At 47.8% G+C, this 13,278-nt stretch overlaps 1 protein-coding gene across 1 annotated transcript in view; it reads left to right on the top strand.

Annotated features, from left to right (window-relative positions):
• DOCK2 (dedicator of cytokinesis 2) overlaps positions 1-13,278 on the top strand; it is a 400,926-nt gene that overhangs the window by 334,524 nt on the left and 53,124 nt on the right. Inside the window, exons 34-36 of the mRNA XM_081269393.1 lie at positions 3,219-3,304; positions 9,837-9,993; positions 11,785-11,825. Of these exons, the coding sequence (XP_081125519.1) occupies positions 3,219-3,304; positions 9,837-9,993; positions 11,785-11,825 (284 nt within the window). The remainder of the gene's footprint in view (positions 1-3,218; positions 3,305-9,836; positions 9,994-11,784; positions 11,826-13,278) is intronic.

Raw genomic sequence — 13,278 nt, 5'->3', positions numbered from 1 at the left:
GCACCCTGCAATTTCCCTCCCAGCAGACTCTTTTGTGACCCTGACACAAGTGCTTATTTACCACATCCTCTGCTCCAAAGAAAAGTTGATCTCCCCGGGAGGAATGGTGCCAACAGTTCTCAGTGAACCTCTCAGGCAAGAGAAAATTCTGGTTTTCCTCCCCCAGAGCTGCTTTCCAGTAGCATTAGCAGTGGTGAGAGGTGGAGCCAGCACGGTGCACACTGGAGCCTTCAACTTCTCCGGGGCTTTTCATGTCCAGTCACCCCTGGTCCTCCCACCTGCTCCATGCTCCACCACCCTATGGACCAGGGCCCCACAAATAATAGCCTGCAGGCCCACGTCATCTGGCTACCCATTTTATAAATAAAGATTTATTGGATCACAGCCACACCCAGTGTTTCTCTGTGGCTGCTTTTGTGCAGCAGTGTACTTGTGACAGGGCATACACCTTGCACCCAAAACCTAAAATAGGTATTCTCTGCCCCATTAAGAAAATATTTTCTTCTATCAATCATGAAACAGGGTTGGGAAGATCTGCTGGTTTTCCCAATATGGTGGAAGGAATGGAGGAGAGATTCAATGCTCAGCCTAACAGCAGAGCCTGTCCCTCAACTGTATTGCTTTCTGCTCTAGGCATGTCACAGAGACATCTCTGAACCCCCAAAGCCCCTGTTATGGTTTAGATCTGAGGTATCCCCCGAAAGCTCATGTGTTAGACACAGCAAGAAAGTTTAGAGGTGAAATGATTGGGTTATGAGAGCCCAAACCTGACTAGTGCCTTAATCCACTTGAATGGGTTAACTGGGTGGTGACTGCAGGCAGGTAGGAAGGGTGTGGCTGGAGGAGGAAGTGGGTCATGCCTTTGGGGTTTATATTTCGTCCTTGGTGAGTGGAGTAGTCACTTTCTCTGTTTCCTGGTGGCCATGTCCTGACCTACTTTCCTCCTCCACACTCTCTGCCATGATGTCCTGCCTCACCTTGGGCCCAGGGCAATGGGGTTGGCTGGCTGTGGACTGAGACCTGAAACCATGAGTCTCAAGTAAATCTTTCCTCCTCTGAAATGGTTCTTGTCAGGTCTTTGGTCATGGGAGTGAAAAAAAGAAATTAATGGAAACAGCCCTGGATAATAATTAACACAAACCCAGTGCTGGGCAGATTGCACGGGAGGGGCATGACCCTATGCAGGCTGGCAGCCCCGACCCTCCCAGATGGGCCGCGCCCAAGCCCCCATTCTCATCTCCTCTTCTTCACCTTTCTGGGTGTCTGCTGTAACTGGGACACCCTCCTCGACTCTCCACATTCCACCTCCACACCTTTGCTCAGACAGTTCCCCAACTAGAACGTTCTCCTTTTCAGTACTTAGCACAACAGGCTGTCTTCCCAGGCCTGGTGTGTCTGTTTCAATAAGTCTTCCCCCACTGTGGCAGCTCCAGGAGATCCCTTCGTGTCTGTGCTGTGTCAGCATAAGCCTCTGGTCCCTTCTGTGGACCCGTCACCCACAAAAGTTAGGAACACGGCCTCACAGGTGAGATGCAGACCTGAGGAGAGAGTGAATCTGGTTCCTGCCAGTAAAGACTTTAACTTGACTGGACTCCATCCTTTATGTGCTGGAAAGAGCTGCCAAAGGTCCCTGCCATCCTTCTGAGACTTTAGACAAGTCACTTAAACTCTCAGAGCCTCTACTGCATCGGTAATCATAACTGACACTTACTGGAGGCTGTGCCAGCCAGGGCTGGCTGCTCGTCATGCATTATCACCTTTAAAGGTGACCCTTGACCTCAGGCCTCACAGAGTGGTATGAAGACTGAGTGTGAAGAGGCTGAGTTAGGAGCCAGGAGTCCCCAAGGCCTCCCGAGGTCTCAGTAACTTTGCCAAGGGACCCCTTCCCCTCTCCAGGTGCTGGTTTCCTTTTTAATGGTGAGTCAGGGAGAAGGGGCCTTTGTGATCCGTATGGACCCTTCAGGGTATGCTACTGAAACAGCACAAACCATTTTGGTTCACACGCCTATAGAAGAGACGCGGCGTGAGCCTTCAGGATGACATTAAATAATCCATGAGCCTCACTGTGTGAAATGCTTCTTCAAGTTCATTCTAGAGACACAAAACATCCTTTGGCTTTAATGCAACAGAATTTGGTGGAACTAGAGAACACTGGCTTTCTGCTCACTCAGTGACATCTGATCTCTGGCCACCACCCTTGTCACTGGTCTTGACTCTGAAGCCTAGCATCTGCTCCATGTCTTACTTGTATTTTGCAAAAAAAAATTTTTTTTGGTTGCAGGTAACAAAACGCCAATTAGACTGCCTGATAACACCCCCCAACACACACACACACACACATAAAAAAAAATAATAATAATAATAATTTGCATATATATATATATATATATGTATATATACCTCATTTCGTGTAATTGGGAAAACTTCAGGTATGGCTGAATCCAGATGCTCAAAATTGGTCTCGGGTCCCTGTGTCTTAGCACTTCCTCCCTGCTTTCCTCTGCAGGAGTGTGATTTGCAGGCAGACTCTTCATTATTGTCATCTTTGAGAGCCTCAGGCTTACCACCTCCATCTTCCGGTTGAGTAGAGAGTCTCTTGCTAAGAGTTCCAACAAAGCCTCAGACTGGACTCTCATTGGTTTGGCCCGATTTCTTTCTTAGCCCTGCACATAAGCAGGCCTGCATTGGATATCCACACTTGGCACCAGGGAGGGGTCATCAGCCCATCTCAGGACCAGGGTGATCACAAGCTAGAGAAAGGAATGATAGGCAAGCAGAAATGATAGGTGCACCTGAAGGGTGCTATGCTTGAAGATGCAGCTGTCACATATCTCTGGGCCTTTGCACATGCTTTGGAATTCCCTTTCCCTTTTCACCTTCCAGCAAAATTTCTACCTAACTTTGGAAAACAAGCCCGAATGACATGGTCTGTGGGAAGCCTTCACACATGTGCACGCACCCTCACCCACACCCATACCCCGTGCACATACTCCATCTCTGCCCTAGCACTCACCAGCCCTTGCTCCCCTCACCCTCCAGACACTCCAGGGGCAGGCATGGCATCTTGGTCCATTTTGCTTCCCAGATCCCAGCAGTTGCCCTGGGAGCTAAGAGATGCTCCCTGAGGTCTGGGTCATCAGGGTATCCCACCACCAGTCTGGTCGGAATCATTTCAGTGCTCAGCTATCTAATGCTGCCTCTGTTCTCTCCGTCCTCAGTTTGAAAATGAGATCATCCTCAAGCTGGACCACGAGGTGGAAGGGGGCCGAGGCGACGAGCAGTATGTGCAGCTGCTGGAGTCCATGTGAGTGCAGGCCACACGGGCCAGGGGCTGCGGGCAAGCTCCAGGGTCCCCACGTGGCCGTCGCCCCTAGAGACCAGTCTAGGGCTTGTGGGGACCAGGAGACGCCTTTGGGGAAGGAGCTTCACGTTTCTCTCTGCATTGGACATTTCTTTGATGTTGACATAATGGGCCAGATAGAAAAAAGGTTTGCTGTGTCAAAAAGAAAGAAATAATCCATCAATGCCAAAATGTCCAGGCTGGGTCTGAACTGCGGAATAACGATTGCTCTTTTCCTTTGAAATTTGTGACAATGAAATTTGTGACAATGAAATTTGTGATATTGATTTGATGAGATCCGCATTTACTGAGCGCCCCTGGGGCACGGTATTGTGCCAAGTGTGCTCTCTCTCATGCCTCCCCGGCTTCGGTATGCTCTCCTGGATCCCCATGTCACAGAGGTGGCCTCTGAGGCTCAGGGAGCAAACGTATTGTCCCAGCAAGCTGGGAACAGCTAGTGGAGTGGACAGCAGGGACTTGAACCTGGTGGACCGGACTTCTGTGCTCCAGCAGGCCTGGGGCAGGCAGTGGGTGGTACTGTGCCCAAGACCACCAGACTAGGAGTCAGGACGTGGTTTTGTTTTTACGGCTTTATTGAAATATAATTCACAAGCCATATAATCTACCCAAAGCAAAGAATTCATGGACCTTTGACATTTTCACAGAGCTGTGCCACCATCACCATAGTCAATTGCAGATCATTTTTTTTTTTTTGCTGAAAAAAAGAAACAGGTACTCTTAGCCACATCCCCATACACACACACACACACACACACACACACACACACACACACACACACAACTCCTCCATCTCCCTTAGCCCCATTCATCCCGTGCTCTGCTTCCTATCCCTATGGACTCACTGATTCTGTGTATTTCATATAAATAGAATCATACAATCCATTGCCCTTCATGACCAACTTCTTCCACGTAGCATAATGCTTTCAAAGCTCATCCACATAGCGAGCATGAGTGCAAAATTTATTTTTACTGCCAAATAAGAATTCACTGTCTGTTTACTAATTTTGTCTGTTCATTAATCAGCTGATGGATATTTAGGCCATTTCCACAGTCTTGACTGTTAATTAGGACTGACTATACCGTGAGCATTCACATGCAAGTTTGGGTCTTTTGGGGGCGGGGGTTGTTTTTGCTTTGGGTACTGGGAATTGAACCCAGGGGCACTTAACCATGGAGCCACATCCCCAGCGCTTTTGTTTTTTGAGACGGGGCCTGGCATAGTTGCTGAGGCTGGTTTTGACCTTGTAATCCTCCTGCCTCAGCCTCCCGAGTTGCTAGGATTGCAGGTTTGTGCCTCCATATCTGGTCCATGTGCCAGTTTTGCGTGGACATATGTTAACAATTTTCTTGTTTTGTACCTTAGAGAGGAATTGCTGGGTCTTGTGGAAATATAGAGACATTTAACCTTTTGAGATACCACCAACTCTTTTCCAAAGTAGCAGCACCAAATACAGTCTCACCAGCAAAGCAGGAGGGCTCCTGTTCCCCACAACCGTGTTAACACTTGCTGATGCCTGTCTTGTTGGTCATGGCCTTGCTAGTGAGTGTGAATTGATAGTTCATTGTGGATTTTATTTGCATTTCCTAAAATCTAATGATGTGCAGCATCTTGCTATGTGCTTATTGGCCACTTTCACATCTTTGGAGAAAGACATTGGACTTGAATCCTGGCTCCCTACTTTGCAGCTGCATGGCTTTGGGCAAATCATACAACCTCTCTGGCCTCAGTATCCCCATTTCTAAAATGAGAAATAATAAGCTCCTGTGGTTATTTTGAAGACTGAGTAATCAAAAAGCATCTGGCGCCCAGCAGGTACATGCTTAATAAATGTACTTCAACTCCTCGGCCTGACTCCCAGTTTCTGTCTTTGGCTGCTTGGTAATTGCCCCCCTGCCCTGGAGAGGCCTCTCCCAAGGCTTAGGAATGTGGCCAGACAGACCAAATTTCCCCCAACTGTGTACTCTATGATTTGAGGGATGCTCTGCTTTTGAATTCTTTCTCCAGTCCTTTCTGAATATTTAGCAACCACATCCAGCTAAAGACTCAGCTCTGAGCCCTGCAATGACACTTCCAGCCTGCCCAGCCCATCTGAGCCCAGTGGACAGAATGGAACCCTAGGTAGCAGAGGCTCAGCTGTCCCCTGTCCCTTCCTGTCACTGTGCTCAGCCCTCCTGAATACCTAGAATACAAACCAGGTTCGCTGGGAGGAGCCACCGTCTGCCCCCGCCAAGTGAATATTGAGAGTGATCATTCAGGGACAGAAACAGGGTTTTGCCTGAGTCAGTGATTATCTTTAAGCTCTAAAAAGGAAAATCTAAATATTGACCAGGAACGGAACCATGTATGGTGCTGGCAATTTCCATTTTTATAAGCGGATGGGCTCCGCAGCAATCTTCAGACTATCAGCAGGGTTTTCAGATCCTTCCTGAGTGGTTATTTATAAAAGGAGCCCTTAGAGGTCGAGGAAATTAAAGTCAGCTCATTATTTTCCTTCTGAGACAAGGTGTGAATGATTTTTATGCAAAACTAATCAAGCCCAACCCAGCCTCCTCAGAAGGCCCAGTGGGCAGAGTCCCACCTCCTTCCTTTGACCTCTCTGAGCCTCAGTTTTCTCAACTGTGAACTGGAGTTGGAAATATTAGTCACCTCTTGAAGCTTGTGTTGGGACTGAATGAGGAGTTGTGTCAAGTACTTAGCATGGTTGCTATTTTTCTTCCTTTTCGTCTTAATTTATTACCGTAGTTCCTGACATCTACTAGGTGCTCCTGGAGTCTTATCATTATTGTCATTCAGATGGGCAGCAATGTGGCCATTGGATGTCATAGCCCATTCATCTTTTCCAGCTCCTCAGTCCTTCCTCCCCGTCCCTTGTTCAGGGACTCCATAGGTATGTAGGGTCCCCTCTGGGCAAGTACAGAGCTTGGCAATGAGATGGTGTCTTTGTAACTAGAACAGTCCTGTGGCAGCTGCAGCCATACATCCAGGTGCAAGACTTGGACATGGAATGAGGCTGAATTTCAGTCCTCATGCTCTTGTGTAGTACACAAGCTGTACAACCCCACACAGCACCCCAGTCCTCCTACCTGCAGGGCTTTTCTAGAGCCTGATCTCATTAATCCACAGCTGTCTTAAATCATGAGTCCCACAGTGGATGGAGTCATAAGACACACCCCTGCTGTATTAGCTTTTCATCTCTGGGATCAATTACCTGATGAGAACAACTTAGAGGAGAAAAAGTTTATTGGGGGGCTCATGGTTTCAGAGGAGGAGTTCATGGTGGGCAACTCCACTGCTCTAAGTCCAAGGTGATGAGGGACATCATGGCAGAAGGGCATGGCAGAGGGAAGCTGCTCAGGCCATGGCAGCCAGGAAACCGAGGGGGTGGGGCAGGAACAAAATGGGATCTCCAAGACATCCCCCAGTGACCTACTTCGTCCAGTCCTGCCTGCCTACAGTTGCCACCCAATCACGTGATTAATCCACCAAGTGGATGTACCTACTGGTTAGGTTACAACTTCATAATCTAATCATGTCACCTCTCAACATTCCTGAGCTTCAGGGGCTTCTCACACTTACTCCACAGCACCTGCTACTTGATTGCAAGCCTGGGGATGTTCTTAGAAGTACTGAGGGAGCTGGGAGGCTGAAGGAGACACAGTGTGTGTTCTGGGCCTAGAGCCTACCCAAACCAGCTCAGTGGAAAAGCAGCTGTCACCCAAGAGGCACTCCATGCGTACTTCCTAAAGTATTGACTCAAAGTCCAGTTCCACAGCCCTGACAGAAGGTGGGGGCCCCCAGGCTGAATGCAGGCGAGTCCCAGGGACGCCTGAGCTGGCAGCAGCCCAAGGGATGCCTGAGCTTGCTGACCCCAAGCAGTAGCAGAGGTGGGGGGCAAGTGTGCACCCCTCCTTCCACTGAGTGAGGAGCTATCCTCCTGAGCCCAGGATTCCCAAGTTTTCTCACTGCCACTCCCACTCTACCATGGGACTCCAAGTAAGTCACAGCTGTGTGTCAGGATCAACATCAGGACTTGGAGGTTACAGTAATGCTGAAGAGCTTTTGTGGATATTAAACAGGATAATCAGTGAAACGGGCTTAGCACCATTCTCAGAACACAGAAGCACTCAGTAAGCGGTAGTGTCACAGCCCACAGTAACTTATCTCTGTGTGTGTGTCCCCTCCTGCACTAGTATCTCATGAAGGTCAGGGTCTTAACAATGTAGCAGTCCCTGGTGTCCAGAATGGTACATGTGGAATATATGGATGGGTGATGGATGGGTGATTCCTGTCTCCCCACCATCTTACCAGCCCTAGACTATATTAGCAGCCTTCTTGCCTCATGCATAAAAACAGAGAGAAAGTAAAAACAGCCAAGATCTTATTCTTCTAAAAACCTTGCTTCACAAAGCATGATCCCTGAAGCAGCAGGATTGGTGTCACCTGGGAGCTAGTTAGCAAGTCAGGCTCCCAGGTCCCAATCCAGACCTGGTAAATTAGAATCTCTTGGATGATGCTCGGGTGATTTCCATCACACTGAAGTTTGAAAGCACCAGTGATTCTCCATGTTGCCTGCAGGTTGAAATCCCCTGAGTTAAGAGACCCTACGGTGCTGCCTGAGGCCCTCGTCTGAGGCCCTGAGATGCCTGGGAGGCCATGAGAAATCCCACAGCAAACTCTGGGAAGAAACTTCTTTGTAGTTGTGTTGTCCTTGGGGTCGGGAGCTGGGCTGGAAGTGGCTGCTCCAGAAGGGAGCAGGCACAGCTGCGGCTGAGCCAGACAGGTGTAAATCACAGGGCCATTTGCACCGCTCATGGACAGGCAGGCAGCAGGTGCTTCTCCCAGCACTAAGATGGATTTGTCTGAGCCCCGCCACAGTTTCAGACACCACCTCCTTGCAGCCTGTTGCGCTCCCTGGTGGGAAGAAATCACGTGCAGATTCCTGGTTCCTCTCACCTTGGCCTCCTAAGAGCTCTTGGGACTTGCACTACATGGGGAGCCCAGCTGGAAACAGTCACAGAGTCAGGTGCTGCCTATCCAGCAGAGACGCCCAGGGACAGGCCACCATGCTTCTTTCTCGGAAACACTCTCCCCAAATTGAACAGCAATTGGCTTGATTCCAAAGGTCATCACTCAAAGTTACTTCCAGTGTAGCATGGGGAAGGTCTTTTAGCCCTCCTGAGCCTCGATTTCCTCATCTGCAAAATGGAGGAAACAATTTTTACTTGTCAGAATTTCTATGAGGATTTCTAATGAAAAAGGGACTCATGTAGCATCTGGCACCAAAAAAGTGATTAAAAAGAAGTGGTTATTCATCAGAGTTCCAATTCATCCGTCTTTCCCTTTCTACCCTGCAGGCCGCCTGGGGGTAGACACAGTCTTCCCAGATTGACGTCTTTCTCCCCACCACACATGCCTCGCAGTGTCTGCTGGGAGAGGCTTAGGAACATCACATTTTGTATTTTCATTTAAAAAATTTATATTAATATTATAATGCAGATTTTTTTTTCAAATAATATACCCATATTTAAATTGAAAAAAGGTTTTCTCCTCTGTTCAACTTTGACCCCTCAGAGAAGCTACCATGGCTGAGCACTTGGTGTTTGTCCTTCCTGACCACGTGTCATGCTCCACCATGTGGTTAGCACATGCATGGTGTCGGGTGGTTGAGACACAGGACCCCGGAACCCGACTGTTTACCAATGGTGTGACCTTGGACAAGTTAGTTGACCTCCCCATGCCTTTGTTTCTTCATCTGTCAGTCTCATCTCATTAAACTGTGATGGGGGGTCAGACAAGCTAATATCTGTGAGATGTTAAGAAAAACACTAGGACTCAGTGCTATGCCCATTAGTTAAATTTTTTTTAAAAATCATTCAGCAACTTGACTCACTTAACTATATATTTTATAGAGCTGTTAATATCAAAACAGATTGATCTCTCTAATTCCTTTTAATGACTTCATAGAATCACATTCTGTGAATATACCTTAATTTATTTAACCATTTTCTCATTGATGGACATTGAAGCTGGTTCCAACTATTTCAGTATCAGCTGCAATTATAAGTGCTATAAATATATCCTGGCGTACTGCTGGGAATATTCCTCAGAGCAGATTCCCTGAAGTAGAGTTGCTGGGTCCAGGGATGCGAGCGTTCAGTGTTGACAGACAGTGTGGAAATCGCCATTCAACCAGGGGCCCTGCATACTTCCAATGTGAGTGTGTGAAAGTGACTGTCGCCTCTCCCCCACCATGCACACATTGAAATTTTTTTTACTTTAATCTTTTCCCCCATTTTATCAGTAGAAAAGTAGACACTTACTATACTGTATGAGTAAATACATATACAAATGAGCAAAAGGAACCATTCACAAACCAGGGGAGTTTGGACTGGCAGGACCCTTTGGCTTGGGCTACCCTCCACCCACCATAGTCTGTCCCCTGTCCATGAGCTCACCACTTGTCTCTGCCCGCAGCCTGATGGAGTGTGCCGCAGAGCACCCCACCATTGCCAAGTCAGTGGAGAACTTTGTGAACCTGGTCAAAGGGCTCCTGGAGAAGCTGCTGGATTACCGGGGTGTGATGACCGACGAGAGCAAAGACAACCGCATGAGCTGTACTGTCAACCTGCTGGTACGTGGCCTGGCGGGTGTCTCCACTGTCCATGTCTGTCCATAATCGGGGTGTGGTGGGGGGGCGCTTAGCTTTGTGTCTCACTCCTGTTCCTGATAGGGAGGTGGCGATAACAGCTTCAGAAATCAGACAGATGAGGGACAGCACCCTTGCTCTACCACCTGGTAGCTCTGCGTCTTAAGGTCTGTCTGTGCCTCGCTTTCCTTATATGTGAAATGGGAATAATGAGCGCCCCATTAGCCTTTAATACATTCCAAGGTAGGAAGATGGCGATGGAGACTGGTGGACAATGTGAGTTTCAGAGGTACACAGCTCAAGGTTGTCTTTACCCTGGTGATTAATGAAATAGACCACTGCAGAGATGCTCTCCAGTCTTGGTTCGCTTATGTTATGTGGAGGAAAAGCAGCAGGGTGTTCATGGGTCCTGCCCCTGGGGAACTGTTCTGTGTGTGCTGGCTTCCTTCCTCTGGCAGGATGGAGAGCACTAATAACTAGAACTTAGAGACTACCATCGACCAACCAGCCAGAGCAGCTAAGGCTCTTGACCCTTCTCTTGCAGGAGGCCAGCTCCTGACAGCCTCCCTCCTATGCTGGGTGATTGGCTCAGGAGGGGGTGGCAGCAGTTGTAGTGCTTCCTTCCCCCATATTGGCTGGACTTAAAATGCTTTAAATGAACAAAGCTGGCCAAGGCCCACATGGTTTTCATCATATCAGTCCCCGCCACCCCTAGTGCTCTCCAAAGACAAGTCCAGTTCCCCCAGTTCTGTTGTGTGGCCTCCCCTTAGTCCACAGGGCCTCTCTTGCAGCAGCTTAGATATTGCCATTGATGTTCCCAATGCTGAAGGGAGTTTAAAAACTCTGACTACAGCAGAAAGGCATTCAGCGCTGAGGACTCCACCAGGCCCCACTTATAGAAAGAGCAGGAGGAGGGCCTTTCCAGGAACTGAGGGTTTCTTTCTAAGGAGCAAGAGAAGCAGGTTGAAGAAATTGACCTTTAGCAGCCCGACTAGGACCAGGGAGAAAGCTTAGGGCGGGCAGTTCCTCCAGCAGTCAGACCTTACTAAGTTTGGGCGTGGGACTTAAATGTGGCGTCAAGGATCAGGGTAGGATGGGGGAGAGGTGCCTAGTGTGAGGAGAGCTAAGGATTAAACCAGAGTTTGCCCCCGTGTGGCTCTCAGACTGGATCAGGACCTCCTGGTTCCGATCTGTAAGGACTTGTATAAAGATGTCACAGGATTAGGATCTCAGGCATGGGAGCCCAGGACAACTACCAGTCCAAATGGCTCCTGGGCTGGAATAGGGACCAGCTTCCTAAGTCTGGCCAAGTGTAAATGCTTTGGGCTGTGGAATCCCATCACAGCTCTGGAGAGTTCTGTGTTCTCAGGGGTTATGATCTATTACTATTGCCGGGATGTTCCTACTATCTTTCCAACTCAGGTCCTTGCGACCACAGGCCTGAGCATTGAAAGATGAAGCTGGGCTGCCCTTCAAAGTGGACTTTATCAAAACAGACTGGCCCTGCCATGGAAGCACACCACTCAGCCCAGGAGACAGCTCAACTGCATCTCCTTACGTATTATGGCTGAGACATTTCCTTTGTCCCTCTATATTCAGAGAAGTGGCTTTCAAAACAGATTCTCCCAGTGAGACTGTAGGATGCATTCAGCAGAGTAGACTTCTCACTCCTATCTCAGGGTGCCCTGACAGTAAACAGCGACCTCTCTCTCATCCTCGTCGCGACACCCTCTACCCCCACAGCCTTGCTCATGGCTGTTTTTCTTCTCCATCCAGAATTTCTACAAAGATAACAACCGGGAAGAGATGTACATAAGGTAAGATTCTTATTTTCTAAATTCAGCCTGCTGTGCTGCTCTCCTGCTGACATCCCCTGATGGTTCCCCGCTACCTTCAGGATAGAGTTTGACCTTTTTCCTCTTGGCATTCAGACCCCTCATGTTCTGATGCCTATCAATTCCCCAGACCCGTCTCTGTCGATTCTTCCCCATAAGCCACTCGCAGCTCTCCCACCTGTCTGTGGCCCTGCTCCTCCCTCTCCTGTGGGCAAGCTGTGAGCTGTTTTCATTTGTTACTGGTTGGTGTATGAAGCCCAGGTTGGTCCGGAAAACTGTACAGCCATTGGCCATCCCGGTTCCAAAGGGGAGAAGTACAGAGTTGCACAATGCCTGCTTCCTTCTAGGCCTTTAAGAGATACTTGTTTTAATATATCATGAAGGGTTTTAGGGACATTAGCCTGGAGCTAAGAAGTTCTCTGCCAATTTTTTTTCTCAGAATCTCATATTTTTCTGCAAAGTTTTTTTATTGTTATTTTTTGCTCATTACAAAAATAATATAGACTTTTTACCGAAACCAAATAAACTCATAAAAATACAGACAAGCAAAACAAAGCAATGAAATAAGTCCCCATAACCCGTACATACTTCCAGATCTTTCTATGTTTATGCATATATCAAATTCTAGGCAAACATTACTTTTTGCAAAACTGGAATTACTAATGATTTATTATTTGCTCTTTTTTTTAACTTGACAAGAATTCCATGTCAACAGATGTATTTCAAGATCATTTTTAATGAAACTATTAAATTTCCTTTCCGAAACAGACTATAATTTATATAACCAGTTCTATTTGTTGAACATTTAGGTTGCTTCCAACTTTTTCTCTAACAAACAGCACAACAACAGAATTCTAGGACATATACCTCTGTGCATATCCTTAGGATTCAGGAGCCCCTGTGGTGGAATCAATCAGAAGGTTAAGGAGCCAGGTATTTTTAAGCCCTTTGACATATTCAGTCAAAGGGAAGAGACTTCAAGACTAAACTCAGTCTGCTCTTACTGAAGATATTTTTAGGTTCTTAGTTTAATGTTATTCCAGAAGTAGGAACTTTCATTTGAGGGGAAAAAAATAATTAGAATTCTATAGGTTGTCCTGAGCTTGGGTCATTTATAACATCATTAGACATGACACTGTGGTAGCACTACGCTTGGGGACTGGAGAACTCAGGATCTTCTCCCTGTTTTCTCTGTTATGTTGGACAAATCGTCCCGGGAATTGGTTGAGGCTTGCCCATCTGCAGCGTGTTTCCATTGCACCTTCTGTTTGGAGGATGAGACAAGGTACTCTAGGTGACGCGCCTGGCATATGGTCTCTCCTTCCATCCTCTCTCCTCTGCCTCCCATTTTAGAAGCACAGATGGCAGATCCCAGACCTCTGCAAGCCTTGGAGACTTGGGGCCTATCTAAGAAAGCCATATTTGCCCAAACCAG

This window comes from Spermophilus citellus (genome assembly GCF_964194105.1).
Source record: "Spermophilus citellus genome assembly, chromosome: 1".
Taxonomy (NCBI): Eukaryota; Metazoa; Chordata; class Mammalia; order Rodentia; family Sciuridae; genus Spermophilus; species Spermophilus citellus.
This window is presented reverse-complemented; position numbering and strand designations above follow the sequence as displayed.